Genomic DNA, 15389 nt, shown 5'->3' with positions numbered 1-15389 from the left:
TTTATATAAGATAAATTTTTACATTAGGTTTTTGGCTGAAAAGAGTGATTTAACATTTGGAAAATTGCTTAATTTTTTAGTGGAATAGAAATATTAGACACATGGTCTATTTTATATTTCAAAAGCCAATTTAAATATTGTGATATAGTAGTTTAGACCCATGATAAAATATAAAATATTTTCTCAGTTTCATCTCTAGACACTGAAAAAGGACCCAATCCATGTGCAGACCATAGTTGTGAATCTTCCAAAAGACTATCTAAGGTATGTTATGTGAGGTGAGAAAAAAGAGGAAATGGTGAACATGCCCAGGGTGTGAGTAAGCATCTTAGCTATTTATAGAACACACCACCACCCCCCGCAACACACACACTTAGGGAATTCAACAATAAAAATAAAACTTCATCAAATAATATCAAATAATAAATGACAAGAATTTAGTGGAGTTAATATTTTTATGAAATGCTTTGAGATTTAGCATTTTGTAACTGATTGTATTAGGAAATAGGATTTTCCCATTTATATGGCCTTGTTTGCTATTGCAAATTAATTTATAACTAATAATCCAGAAGAATTCTCTCCATGTTACTGTTATTAATCCTAAATAATAAATTTGATCTATACTGTTTATTAACTGTTTTCACATTGCCCTATACTCAGCATCTTGTATCTATGCTTAAGGTGAAAATTATGCTGTAACTTCCAGCAGCAATTTAATTTAGTTTTGTCTTTTACATTATGCTTAACATATTATTCATGCTCAGTAAATTTATGGCAGATTTTCCTACTTCAGATTACTCTTCAATGACCCTGAACACTTTATTAAAAATAATATTTTAAAATATTTGGACTACAATGTAATTTACATTTTATGATTGTGAAAATTTTCTGTTAAAATCATAGGTAATGCATATTTATAGGTCAGTATCCATTACTTTTGCCCAGTGAAATTGACAGGGGGATGATTTCTTAATTTGTACTCACTAAGCCTCCTGAAATGTAGCTTAAATCATCTATTTATATATAACCAGATATTTCCATTTAAAAAACTTCTGTAGGGGTTACCTCTCATCCCAGGGATATATTTTTTCCTTTACTTTTGAAATAGGAGTTAAATTTCAGGGCATTGAGAACAGAAAGCAATCTTATTTTTCTAATTCTGTTTCTTAATCCATGAGTACTATTTTAATTATTATTTAGTATACCCCACAAATTTTGTTAAAATTTTGTTGAAATTTAAAATTTTCAAATTTTAAAATTTAAAATTTTCAAAATACTTTTTAAAATTTCTCTTGAGATATCTTCTTTGACCCATGTGTTAGCAGTGTGTTGTTTAATATCCATTGATTTCTGTTTAATTACATTATGATCTGAGAGCAGACATTGTATGATTTCTGTTCTTGTTTATTTGTTAAAGTGTGTGCTGTGGTGGAGAATATTGTCTGTCATGGTGAATGTTCCATTTGAGCTTGAGGAGAATGTGTATTCTCCTGATGTTGTATGACTCAGTCTATAGAAGTCAGATATAACAGGTGATTCATGGTGGTGTTGAGTTCAACTATGTCCTTAGAATTCCTTCTTTTTTGTGGCTGTGTAAGATTCCATTATATGTATAGGCCACAGTTTTTTATATATCCTTTCAACCACAGATGGACTTTTAGGTTGCTTCTTTGTCTTGACTACTGTGAATAGTGAACATGGGAGTGTAGATATCTCTTTGAGATCCTGATTTCAGTTACTTTGGATATATACCTAGAAATGGGATTGCTAGATCATATGGTAATTTTATTTTTAATTTTTTGGGGACCTTCCATACTGTTTTCCATAGTGGCTGCATCAATTTACATTTATTCCAATAAAGTATAAGGATTCCCTTTTCTATATATCCTTACCAACACTTTCTGTCTTTTGTTTTTCTGATAATTGTCATTCTGACATGTGTGATGTGATAGTGCATTGCGGTTTTTATTGCATCTCCCTGATGGTTAGTTCTGTTAAGAATCTTCTCATATACCTGCTGATTGTATGTCTTCTTTGGAGAAATGTCTCTTCAGTTCCTTTGCCTATTTTAAAATTCAGATCATTTGATTATTATTATTTTGCTATTGAGTTTTATGTCTTCCTTATATATTTTGGAAATTAACCCTTTATCTGATACAAAGTTTACAAATACACTCCCATTTCATAGGTTGCCTTGTTGTTTTCTTGTTCATTTCCTTTTCTGTTCAGAAACTTTTTAGTTTGATTTAATCCCATTTGTCTGTTTTTGCCTTTGTTGCCTGTGTTTTTTGTATCATATCCAAGTTTTCATTGCTAAGGCCAGTGTCAGATTTTTTTTCTCGATATTTTCTTCCAGATATTTTACAGTTTCATGCCTTACATTTAAATCTTTAATATATTTTGAATTGATTTTTGTATAAGGTAGAAGATAAGTGTCCAATTTCATTCTTCTTCATCTGGAAAAATCGTTTGCCCAACACCATTTATTGAAGAGAATATCCTTTCCCCATTGTGTATTCTTGGCTCTCTTGTGTAAGACCAGTTGACAGTATATGTGTGGGTTTATTTCTGGATACTCCATGCTGTTTCACTGGACAATATATCTGTTTTTATGCCAATACCATATGGTTTTGATCAATATAGCTTTGTAATGTAATTTGAAATCAAGACATGTGATGACTCCAGCTTTGTTCATCTTGCTCAAAATTGCTTTGACTGGGATATTTTGTAGTTGCAGATGAATTTTAGGGTTTTTTTTTTTTTCTGTTTCTGGAAAAAATGCCATTGGGATTTGGAAGCAAATTGCAATGAATGTCTAAATCCCTCTAGGTATTCTGGACACTTTCACAATAGTCTTCCATCTGAATGTAGGGCATCTTTACATTTATTTATTTAGAAAAAGTTTCTCTCATCAATGTTTTTTAGTTTTTAGTGTACACATCTCATCTTCCTACTTAATTTTACTTCTAAGTATTTTATTCTTCTTGTACTCATGTAAATGGGATTATTTTCTTGATATCCTTTTTAGATAGTTTCTTGCCAGTGTGTAGAAATACAACGATTTTTTTAATGTTGATTTTGTATCATGTAGCTTTACTGAATTTGCTTATTCTAAGAGTTTTTGTGGAGTCTTTAGGGTTTTCTGCATATATGAACATTTCATCTGGAAACAGATGATTTTACTTCTTCGTTTCAGATTTGGATGATTTTTATTTGTTTTTCTTTTCTAACCACTCTCTTTAGGACTTTCAGTACTATATTGAATAGAAGTAGCAAGACTGGGCATCCTTTCTTTGCCCAGATCTTAGAGAAAAGGTTTTCAGTTTTTCACTTTTGAATGTGCTGCTAGCTGTGGAATTTTTCTATATGGACTTAATTATTATATTTTGGCAAGTTCCTAACATTCCTACTTTATTGAGAAGTTTCATTATGAATGGATGTGAAATCATGCTTTTCTACATCTATTGTGATAATCATATGATTTTTATTTTTCATTCTGTTAATGATTGATTTGTGTATGTTGAAACATCCTTGCATACCAAAGATGCATCCCACTTGGTTATGGTGTATAATCCTTTTAATATGTTGTTGAATTTGGTTTGCTAGTGTTTAGTTGAGGTTTCTTGTATGTATGTTAATCAGGTATATTATCTTATAAATTTCTTTTCTTTTGGTGTCTTTGTCTGGTTTTGGTATCAGAGTGGTACTGGCCTCACAAAATGAGTTTGGAAGTGTTCCCTATTCTATTTTTTTTGAATGAAGTTTAAGAAATTCTGGTATTAATTCTTCTTTAAATATATGGTAGAATTCATCTATGTTGACATCTGGTCCTGGAGCTTTCCTTGCTAGAAGGTTTTTGATAACTGATTCAGTCTTCTTATTTATTATTGGTCTGTTCATGTTTTCTGTCTTTTTCTTATTTCTGAATTCAGCCTCTATATTTTGTATGTTTATAGGAATTTGCCATATATTCTAACTTATTCAATTTGTTGGCATATAGTTTTTCATAATAGTCCTCTTTTATGATTTATGAAAGAAAATATTTATGAAAGAAAATAATCATCTTTTCTCTTTCTGTGGCATCAGTTGTAATTTCTCTTTCATTTCTGATTTTATTTTTTCTGATTTTATTTAAGTCTTCTCTCTTTTTTTCTTTGTTAGTCTTGCTCATTGTTTGTCTTCTTAGTTTATCTTTAAAAAAAACAGCTCTTAGTTTCATCATTCTTCTATTTTTGTGTTTTCTACTTCATTTATTTCTGCTGTAGTGTTTATTCCTTCTTTACTTCACCTAACTTTGGGTTTAATTTGTCTTTCTTTTTCTAGTTTCTTGAGGTGTAAAGTTAGGTGTTTATTTGGTATTTTTCTGTTTTTCTAACATATGCTTTTATTGCTATAAATTTACCTCATAGTACTGCTTTTTCTGCACCTCATAAATTTTAGTATTTTGTGTCTTTGTTTACATTTGTCTCATGATATTTTGTTGTCTTCTTTGACTCAGTGGTCCCAGGATGTGTTGTTTAAATTCCACATATTTGTGAATCGTTTCATTTTCCTTCTGTTATTGATTTCTAGGTCCACTTCATTGTGGTTGGAGGATATACTTGGTGTGAGCTTAATATTTTTATATTCGTAAAGACATGTTTTGTGACCCATCCTAGAGAATGTTTGTATGCACTTGAGAAGAATCCATTTTCTTCTGCTGTTGCATGGAACATTCTGTGGATCTGTTAAGTTCATTTGGTCTATTGTGTTGTTCAAGTCTGGTAGTTCCTTATTGATTTGCTGTCTGAATATTCTATCCATTATTCAAATTGGAGTATTGAAATCTCCTACTATTATTGTATTGATGTCTATTCTTCATTTCAGCTCTGTCAGTGTTTGCTTTATATATTTATATACTCTGATGTTGGGTGTATATATATGTTATATCTTCCTGTTGAATTGATTCCTTAATCATTATATAATGACGTTTTTTGTTTCTTATTACAGTTTTTTATTATTTCAAAGTGATTTTTTTGGATATATGTACATCCATCCTTGCTCTGTTTGGTTGTCATCTGCATGGGATATTTTTCCATGTTTCACTTTCAGCTTATAAGTGTCCTTAAATCTACAGTTAATCTCTTGTAGACAGCATATAGTTGGATGATCTTGTTTTGTCCATTAAGCCATGTCATGTTTTTTACAGGGGAGTTTAATCTATTCACATTTAAAGTTATTATTGATAGGTAAGGGACTACTATTGTCATTTTGTTAATTATTTTCTGTATGTTTGTAGTTCTTTTGTTCCTTTCTTCCAGTGTTGCTGTCATCCTTTGTTATTTGACTTTTTTGTGTATTGATACACTTTGATTCCTTTCTCTTTTTTAAAGATATTTTCTTTTTGGTTATCATGAAGCTTATGTATAAATCTTATAACAGTGTACTTTAAGCTGATAACTTAGTTCATATGCAAGTCTGTATTGCATATGAATTGCATATGAAAGTCTATACTTATACTCTCCCCTGCACAGTATGTTATTGATGTCACAAGTTACATCTTTTATATTGTACATCTAATTACAGGTTTTTATACTTATATTTTTGATACTTTTGTCTGTAACTTTTATACTAGTTTAAGATGTGATTTATGTATCACCCTTACAGTATTACATTAGTCTGTATTTGCTGTGAGATTTATACTTTTTAATGTTGCTGTTAAGTGTTCTTTCATTTCATTTCATTTGATGAACTCTCTTTAGCAATTCTTGTAAGGCAGTTCACTCACTTGGGCAGAGCACTGAGATGCTGGGACTTCTAATGGTGTTGAACTCTTTCAGTTTTTGTTTTCCTGGGAAACTCTTCATCTTTCCTTCATTTTCAAAGGACGGTTTGACAGGTATAGTATTCTTGGTTCATAGTTTTGTTTGTTTGTTTCTGCACTTTGAATGCTTCATTATGTACTCTCCTAGCCTGGAAGGTTTGTGCCAAGACATCCACTGACTTCTAATCACTGATAGTATTATTTGTGTGGGGGGGTACCCTTTATTTGGTGAATTGCTTTTCTCTAGCCACTTTCATAGTTCTGTCTTTGTGAATATTGTCAAATTAACAATGTTTCTTGGTGTAGTTCCCTTTAGTACAACATATTTGGTATTCTTTAAGGTTTATGAATCTGGATTCCCATTCCCTCTGCAGATTTAGAAAGTTCTTTGGTATTATTTCTTTAAATAAGCTTTCTAGTCCTTTCTCTTTCTCTTCTTAAGGGAACTCCATAGTGCATGTATTGATTTAGGTAATGATATCAAATAAGTCTCATAGGATTTCTTCACTCTTTTTTTTCTTTTTGTTTCTCGGACTGGATAATTTCAAATGATCTGTCTTTTAATTCATTGATTCTTTTTTATGCTTGATTGAGTCAACCTTTGAAGCTCTATTGAATTTTTAAGTCCAATCACTGTATTTTTCAAACTAGAATTTCTGTTTGGTTCTTTTTTATGGTTTGTATCTCTTTGTTGTACTTCTTGGGTTTTGTGTGTATGTATGTGTGTGTGTGTGCACACGCATGCACGTGTGCACATTGTTTTCTTGATTTTGTCTGTGTTTTCTTGTAGTTTACTGAGTTTCTTTAAGATTATATTGAATTCTTTTTAGGTGATTCATAGATCTTCATATCTTTGGCCTTTGTAGCTGGTTATTGGAGCTTTTTTTTGTTGTTGTTCTTTTATGGTGTCATGTTTTATTGATTCTTTGTGATCCTGGTATGCTGGAATTGGTGCCTGTGCTTTTAAAGAAAAGTTTCCTCTTCCAATCTTTATGATCTGGCTTCAGGAGAGAATGACCTTTACCAGACTAGAGTTTCTAGGAGTCTCTCTTATCTTTCTTATGGCTACACCTCCTCAAGTCTTGCTTTTTCCTGGGGTGGATGTCTTAGAATTATTTCTTCTCTCAATCCTACAGAGCCATGTCAGGTTATGAGAGTCACATCAGGTGCTAAGAGCAAACCACTCCTTTTTCCTGAGGGCAGTGCCTGAAATGCCAAGGCTTTTTATGCATCTTCCATTTCTCTCCCTCCCTCCTAAAGGGGATGTCTTGGAGTTTCCTCCTTCTCTGTAGTCTGCAGAGTCATGCCAAGTGCCCCAAGAGTCACCTTTCTCTTTTCCCCAGGGCAGTGCCCTTGCTTCTGACCCATGGGTTGCAAGCTCCATCTCTCTTCCTTTCTCCTGAAGGAACAGTCTCAGGGTTGTGTGCCTTCACCAAATTTTGCAGAGTTTAACTTGCTGCAGGCTTCCATACCGCCTGCTTAGATCTGTGTGCCACCTGTCAGGGCACACATGCCAGGTGCCATGAGTTTCCACCCCTTTTCTTTGTTCTCAGCTTTCTCTAAATGATTCGGCCATGCTAATTTCCTCAGAGTTCTAGGTGCAGTAAGAGAGAAGCAGACCTCCAGAAGGAGTCCACATGGGAAGTGACCCCAAGCTTGGGAAAGCCAAACCTTCACGTTGCATTTTCCTTCCCCTGAGGGAGAAGTTGTGGTCTAGAGGGATCTCTGTGTGTGCTGCGTTTTGGTGACCTGGGAAAGTGGTGATGCAGTCAAAGTGAAACAGTTTCTCCTACCATTTTCAGTGTGTCTGATCTTGGGTTTTGTGGTCCATGGGGGTGCTGGAACATTTCTACTATATTCAGGAGTTCCTAAAAGTATTTTCATCCCTGAATCGTTGTCAAATCAGTGTTTTTGTGCAGCGAAGAATGGAATCTCCTATTCTGCCATGTGACTGACAGCATTCCTTTTGGATATAGTTAACAATCCAGCTAACAAATCAAGTTAATAATCCCTGCCTCTTAATTAGAATATTTAGACCAATTACATTTAATTTAATTATCAATGATTTGGATTTAAATCCACAATTTTTCCATTTTTTTCTATTTGTCCTATCTCTTGTAACTTTTTCCTTTTATTCTTTCTTTTGGATGATTGTGCCTTTTAAAGAATGATACTGTTTTATAGTCTTGCTCATTGCTTTATTGTTTTCAAATCATACTGCTGATTTATGTGGATGGGTTTTTATCATTCTATTATATACCATTTAACCTAGTTTTCTATTCTTCTGGTTTTGCTCCTTCCCTATCTTCTTTGGATTGATTAAACTTTTTTTTAACTGACTTTTTTCTTGTTATATTTTTTTTCACTCTTTTTCTGGATTTGTTTCAAATTTTAATGTATTCTTCGTAGCAGAACCAAAACTTACTTAGTTTATATACCTTCCAAAAGAGTACAAAAGCCTTAAAGACCTTTAACTGTTATGACCTGTTTTCATCTTTCAAGGTTTTGTTTTCTAGTACTCTAGTTTTTATTTTTTTATTTTTCACTTATTATTAAGATTGTTTCAGAATGTCAGTGTCTGTTTAGATTTACCCACAGTTTTATCCATTTCTTTGCTTACGATTTCTTCTTGCATCTCAGTCTTTCTGTATCATGTATTTTTCCTTCTTCCTATATTTATTGTTCCACTGAAATCTGAGGATTCATTACTTTGATCAGTTCTGGAAATTTTTTCTGCCAGAACATCTTTGAAAATTACCTGTTGCCCCATTTGCTTCTCTTGAACTCCCATTTAGTATGTTTCAGGTTATCTCATTGATTTCTCCACCTCTCTCTTACTTTTTTTTCTTTTTTAAAATATGTTCTTCATTCTCAGTAATTTCTTCAATTATTTATTGCATTTAATTGTTCTGGCTCCAGCAAGGCCTAATCTGATGTTCAGTCTGTCCACTGAGTTTTTAATTTCACTCCATTTTTTACTCCCTTCTTAATTGTAATTTAAGTAGGTAATTTTTCAAATATACTTTCTCTTTTATTGTGATATAAATTTCCTTTCCTGTGTTTTCATACCACTTTTATGTCTTCATGTGTTCTAAGGATACTTCATATCATTTTTTTCTATTTTATGTCACTGGAGCTCCATTATCTGAATTTCTTGATGGTCTAATTTGGCAGTTTGTTGACCCCACTGTTGTTTCTTAGTTCATCCTCTGCTACATAATTCTGGCTGATAAGTCATGTTTGTCAGTCCTTTATCAGTAGATGTAGCCCCTTTGGCTTAGGTTGTGTGTGTTTTTCTGTAAAGTTACTATGTTTGCTTTTGCCTAATGTTCCATGGTTGTTCTCAATCAAAGCCAAATTTTTATGTTAATTTCTGACTTGGGTATCTTGTACCACACAGAAAGTACAACAAAACCCCACACCCACTTTGAAAGCAAACCATCGTGTAGGAATTCACAGAGGAGTTTTGCTTTCCCCCATCCCTCCACTCCATCACCCCCTCCTGCTGCCCCCTCCCTACCCTATTGAGAGGCTTTCTTGTTATTTCCCTTTTGTAATTGAATTTCTTTTCCTGCTCCACTGTTTTACTTAGAGTCTTTCTTGGTTGTTTATTTTGTTTGTTTTTAACAGCTTTAAGCGTTTTTTCCTTAGCTCTTTTGTTTGTTAAATTATAACACTCTGGAATACTCAGATTGGCATGAAATGAAATAGGGACTCAGCTAATATTAGGTTTGTAATTTTCATTTTTAGCACCTTTCTGGCTTTCTTTCTGTCTCTCCCTGTCTTCCTTTTTTCCTTTCTACTTTTTTCTTCCTCTCTTATTGTTGAAATATAAGTACACAATATCTTTGCTGTGTTATGTTCAGTTAGGTGATTTTTAGCAGGGTGATTTTTCAGACTATCTAGTGCACCATATGGTTGGAAATGTGAATTCTTTTTCTGTATTTTTAAATGTCATTTCTCTCCTCTCACTCCTATCTTATCTGCTTGCTTTTTTCAATTAGAAATATACTACTTTAAAAAACTTTAATATGACAGTTTAAATCTCTAATAATTTCAAAACCTAAATTATAATTTATCTTTAATCTTTCTTCTAAAAAATCTGGTTTTCTAATACAGGTTTCATTTCTTGTGGAGCAACTACCATTTCAGTGACAATGCTGAGTGAAGAGTCGATTCTTTTGTCTTTTGCTTCAGGACTGAAGTAGACTACATTGAAAAGTTAAATTTTTCTTTTTTCTAAAGTTCTGGGATTCATTATGCTTCTTAGGAGTGGATTCCAACTGTCATAGAATTCAAACTATTATATAACCCTTTACTTTCTTCCTCTTCCCTTTGGCTCTGCTTTGAAACTGAGCTTTATCTCATAGTTCTCTGCCTGCTTTACTGATATGAGTGAGTGTACATCATCCATGTTGGTGTTCCTACCACGAGAGGGACAACTTTGTGTTTTTGTTTTAAAATTTTTCGACAGTTCTTCATTGGAACGTTGTCCTGTAAGATCCGGACACCCTACCTCTCATTTGCTCACTGAGCACTGAGATCACCAGTCTTTTCTATGCAAATTCACAATTCTTTCCATTTCATCCAAGATACTGTAAGCCTCTCCTTTTTTGTTTTTTTGGGGTTTTTTTTGGCTTTTTAATTCCAGCCCCATTTGATGACTATAGTCATTTTCCAAAGAGATTCCCCAAATATAGGTGTTAACCAAAGGTTTCCAAGGGACTCTATCTTAAAAGTGTTTTGTCCATAACACCTGGTACATAATGAATTCTCCCCTCATGGATACTGGAGCTCCAATTCCACTCTGGTCGTGTATAATGTATGACATTTTTTGCCTATCCTAGGACTCCCATCGCTTGCTGGACTAATGTAGAGCACATATTAAGCCTTTCTAGTCGCCTTTTTCAGTACCTAATGTGGCATGATCAGTTGAGCAGATGATGGTATTTAAAGTAAGCTGTTCAACTTCTCCATGCAGAAGTTTATATAGTTTACAAACTGCTTACTGTTGAAGTGGTAATGATTTCTTGTTCTAGTCTTGTAATCAATAACCAATAATTATAGAACATATTCCTTCCATATATGCTTAATAATTCTATAAAATTTGGGGGTGGGTGGGTGAAGGGAGGAGTAGCTTGGGCCAGGCAATCTGATGTTTATTCAGTTGTATTAATTCTTTGTATCTTAAACCAGGTGATTAATCTATGAAGAATTTCTATAATTATGATTTGTTCTTATGTCATCCAAATTTGTCCAAAAATTTTTACTTTAAAATCTTTAATCTTTACCCAACTCAGAATTCTTCAGTTTCACACTTTGTTTGGAACAAATAATTAACCCCATGTCAACCATCAACATACTCATTATTTTAAAAAAAATTTAGTCAATGATTCAAATAATTTCTTGCCTTCTTTCCATTTTTATCAAATAAGAGATTTATCCTCATTCTCCTTCTTAGAAAGAAAACAGGAAACAGGAATCTGATTTACATGATAATTTTTGTTCTTGTCAGGTTTTGTGAGGTATAGTTTCATTGGGTTTTTTTTCTTCTTTTTTTCTCCTGCATAGGGTGTCAGGAAGCCAAGTGATTATGATCATGTCTCCTGATACTTTTATTTGTAGTCTTGCATTTAAATATAGTTAATTGGATACCAGATTTGTAGCTAATTAATTCATAAGCACTTCCTTAACCAAAATTGTAAATAGCAGCAAATTTGACAGAATTTATTAGAAGTACAAGAAAACCATTTAGACTGTAAAAATATAGTAATTCAGTAATAGAATGAGTTGAATGCAGTATATTGAAAAACACTTTTACAATTATTTATAGAAATTTTCATCGGAGGGGTGTAATTTGTAAGGTATCTGGAGAAGTCAGTAGATTGAGATGCACCATTAGTGGTTATAGATGAGCACGATTTCATTTACCCTTGTCCTGACTACATGAGAGGTGCAGGTGAGCACAGGAGAACTGAGCAGAACTAACTAGCTTGTCAAGGGTGTGAACTCATGACCATACCTCATGCTTTACCAGGTAAGGCTTACCAGCCACTGAAAAGTATAAGCCTCTTGTTACTTTTAGGAGTCAAGCCAGAATAATTACTACAAGTAAAAAGGTAATTAATTATAGATCAGAATTATGCCTTAATTATTTTGTAAATTTGATTTTTGAAACAGAGCTAGAAGTTTTAACATGTGCTGTATTCCATCTTTAAACCTAATTTTTCTTTATTTACAGAGTGGAGCAGATGTCTCAGGATATGCTTCTTAAAGATTCTTAAAGTACATTTCTTTAAGAACGTTTAATTGTTAGAGTACCTTTCTGAAAGTACATTTAATTTCAAAAAGCTGTCTTGTTTTTGCTCTTAAGCCCATCCATATATTATTCAAAACCAAAGGGACCAAAAAGTTTGGTTATATATTGAAATATTTTCATTGTGTTGTATATGGAAGTACATTTAGAAATATTTGAGGTTTATAGGTGATATCTTTTCAGTTTTACAGGTGTTATTTATATTCTATGAATTCAAGAAAAGATAAGGACCTTGAGAATTTGTTTCCCCTCCTTCTAAATACATAAGCATCCTTATTTGTTCTAAAATTACATTTATGTGATAATTTTTTCATACTGTATTTCTATTTCAGGCTAAAAATCTCATAGAGAGATTTTTTAATCAACAAGTGGAAGTTCTGGGCAGACGTGCAGAGCCGTTGCCTGAGATATACTACATTGAAGGTACTCTCCAAATGGTTTGGATTAATCGCTGCTTCCCAGGGTATGGAATGAATATCCTGAAACACCCAAAATGTCCTGAGTGCTGTGGTATGTAATGAACTATGATTTTATGGTTTATACGTATGAAAATTCACTTGTCTTCATTATGCCTAAGTGAATGTCTATCACTTATTTTTACTATCATTTAGGTTTGAAGTAGTGTGTTTGAAAAGACTATGTCAATTTGAAGATTTAAAAGAAAAAGACCAACTTAATTCTGGCCTTGTTTTAATACTAGAGTGAAGAGGGGTTGGGGTGTTAGGCAGTTGTCTGGGAGGAAGCACAAATACTAGTTATGAGACACCTAGAGTTACTTATCTTAACAGCCAAAATATATTTCCTTTAGAATCAATTTTTGAAGAGTTTACATTTGTATAGTCTGGTTTAGGTAAGTTTTTACTTCTTTTAAAAGTAAGTATATGAGTCGCTTTATTACCAGTTGTTCCTTCTGACCGTTGATCCAAGCACTAAAGGATCTGAGCAGCTATCTGGCTTCCGCATCTTTGTGCTCATTATAGGACCGTCTGTAGAGGCTGTTTAGGATGAGGACGTGGGTTCACAGTCTCTGAATTTCCATTTGCAGCTGTGGAGTGAGCCAATTAACTTTCAGTCTTGAAAGACTTTCTAACATAAATATCACTACATTAGTGCCATTGTTTGAGTCTTCTCTGTTCTTCCCTCTTTTCTACTATCTTATGTTAGATTAAAAACCTTTTCATATGGTAGAGCACTAAATATTATTTTTGCTTTGCTTTATTTAACTTGGTTAGATTTTGCTTTACTTTTTCATAATTTTGTTTTTGTTTAAGGATATGAAATTTGACAAAATGTACTGAAAATTTATCTCAGGAAATACAATACAAATTTAACAAATAAAGCACTTACAGATGCCAACCTTGTGACTGTTTTGATAATCTGTGATTACGCATATCACGCTAGAGCACAGAAAATGATGAAGAAAAGCCTGGCAATGCCAAACAGTGAGACCAAAACTTAGTAGTTTAGCTGTCTATTAAATACATTTATATTGTCTGTCAATAAAGCCTTAAGACAAACTAAAAATTTTAAATAGTTGCATCTCATTAATTCTAAGAATTTTGAAATAAACATAGCTCTTTCAGTTGAAATGATAGGTTTCATCATTGGAGTTTTTTTGTGTTTATAAAAGTTCAGATAACACAATTTTCAGGTACTCTAATTTTACCATGTAATTATAACATTCAAGTTATTATATGCAGTACTATTGGATCAAGTTCATTAAGCAACTCTTTTATTCCTGACAACAAACACCATGGGAAGTATATAATAAAACTGTTATATAAATCTCCAAAATATTTTCTGCATCTAAAATACTGCTTTGCTCTCCCAAATATATGTCTTGGCCCACAGAGCTTAGAGATACAGGAGATGCATCCAGGAAACAATTAGAGAACAAGAGACCGCCAAACTACAGGGAAGAGAACAGAAAGGAGATTATATAAAGCAAACTAAGTTAGAGATAGGATGAATCTCTATATAGGATTAATATAATTGAAAAAAAGGTTTTCTGAGTGATTTGAGACTTGAGGTAAAACTTTGAAGATACAGGCTTAGCAAGTACCACCCAAGCAAGGGCATGACTGAGTGTCAGATTTCTGGGGGAATTTTGCTTGACTGGGACTAGAGGATTAGTATCAGAAGAGCTGTGGGGAATGACAGGCTTTGAAAGCAAAGTGGGAGAGTTCAAATTTAATGTGGCAATAAGAGTCATATCTTTGCATAGAGGAGAGAAATAACATTTATTTTTTGAATTTTATGGGATCATTATCATTGCTCAGTATACTTACCAAGTAATGATTTGCTGTATCTCAGTTTGTGTTGTTCTATGGTAAATAAATATTTTAATTTAGAATTACCTTTATGCTATTATCATCTCTGTTCGATTACTTAAGCGAGACTGAGCTCCTTTTTTGCACAGAACTCATTAAATATAATGTGACCTTCAGGTCCCCATCATATACAGTCATTTTTACAGATTTTTTACAGTGATTACTACAGTCTATATTACAGAAGGCTATCACTTTAAAAATTTTAAAGAGCACATACTACCCAAAAAACATTTATATCATTCTCCAAATTGGTAAGCACTATAAAATATAACAGTAGTTACAAGACAAAATTAACATATTAAATGAACTTATCCATTCAAGTGTGAAATGGAATACTAGATAGAAGCACATAAAACATATGAGATGCTTTGTAAAGTGACTTAACTTCCAAGATGAAGACACACCAAGTTTATGTTCAGCAAAGATTGAGATAAGCATGTCTGTTATGTGAGGGAAGTTTATGTACTTTCTCAGCAGCTGGTAAAGTAAACGGTGATGTTTTCTTCTTTTTTGGATATCTTTACTCATTTAACCTTTATGTCTAGATCACAGATAAAGATCGTTTGCTTATAAACCTAGAGACTTAACATTTCTACCTGTATTATTTTTCTCATTTCTAGTTAATTTAGCATTTTAAATTGATTTTCACTGAAAGTACTTCTTTACACATTTATCATTGCTTACTATATGCATCATTTTGTCAATCATTTTGACACTGAATAATGAAAAAGTTCTAATTTGTGAATTATAGATGTCTCATAATTTCATAAATTATATCATAAAGATACTACAACCAAAGACCAGCTAGAATATTATATTATTTCTTATAGAAGTTTTTAAAACACAGATTCTAAAATATGTTTTACTGTGTAATTTCTGTAGTTTCTATTATTTCTGTAAGACTGTATGTTTTGCTTTCCTTTTTATTTTATTCCTATTT

The 15389-nt window shown here is 32.7% G+C and overlaps 1 protein-coding gene across 5 annotated transcripts in view; it reads left to right on the top strand.

The window, feature by feature from the left end:
• The window catches only part of ZPBP (zona pellucida binding protein), a 96347-nt gene that overhangs the window by 43754 nt on the left and 37204 nt on the right, over positions 1-15389 (top strand). For 4 of the 5 annotated variants that reach the window (XR_014247037.1, XM_082400530.1, XM_082400528.1 and 1 more), the window contains 2 exons: positions 188-264; positions 12452-12629. Coding sequence is in view for 4 of the 5 variants with exons in the window: in XM_082400530.1 (XP_082256656.1) it covers positions 188-264; positions 12452-12629 (255 nt within the window). In the remaining variant the exon portion in view is untranslated. Of the gene's footprint in view, positions 1-187; positions 265-12451; positions 12630-15389 lie in introns of those variants that run through there. The other variant, XM_082400531.1, reaches the window with a different exon arrangement.

This window comes from Balaenoptera borealis (assembly GCF_965194805.1).
Source record: "Balaenoptera borealis genome assembly, chromosome: 7".
Classification (NCBI taxonomy): Eukaryota; Metazoa; Chordata; class Mammalia; order Artiodactyla; family Balaenopteridae; genus Balaenoptera; species Balaenoptera borealis.
The sequence above is the reverse complement of the archived record's forward strand: the minus strand, read 5'-3'. Positions and strand labels throughout refer to the sequence as shown.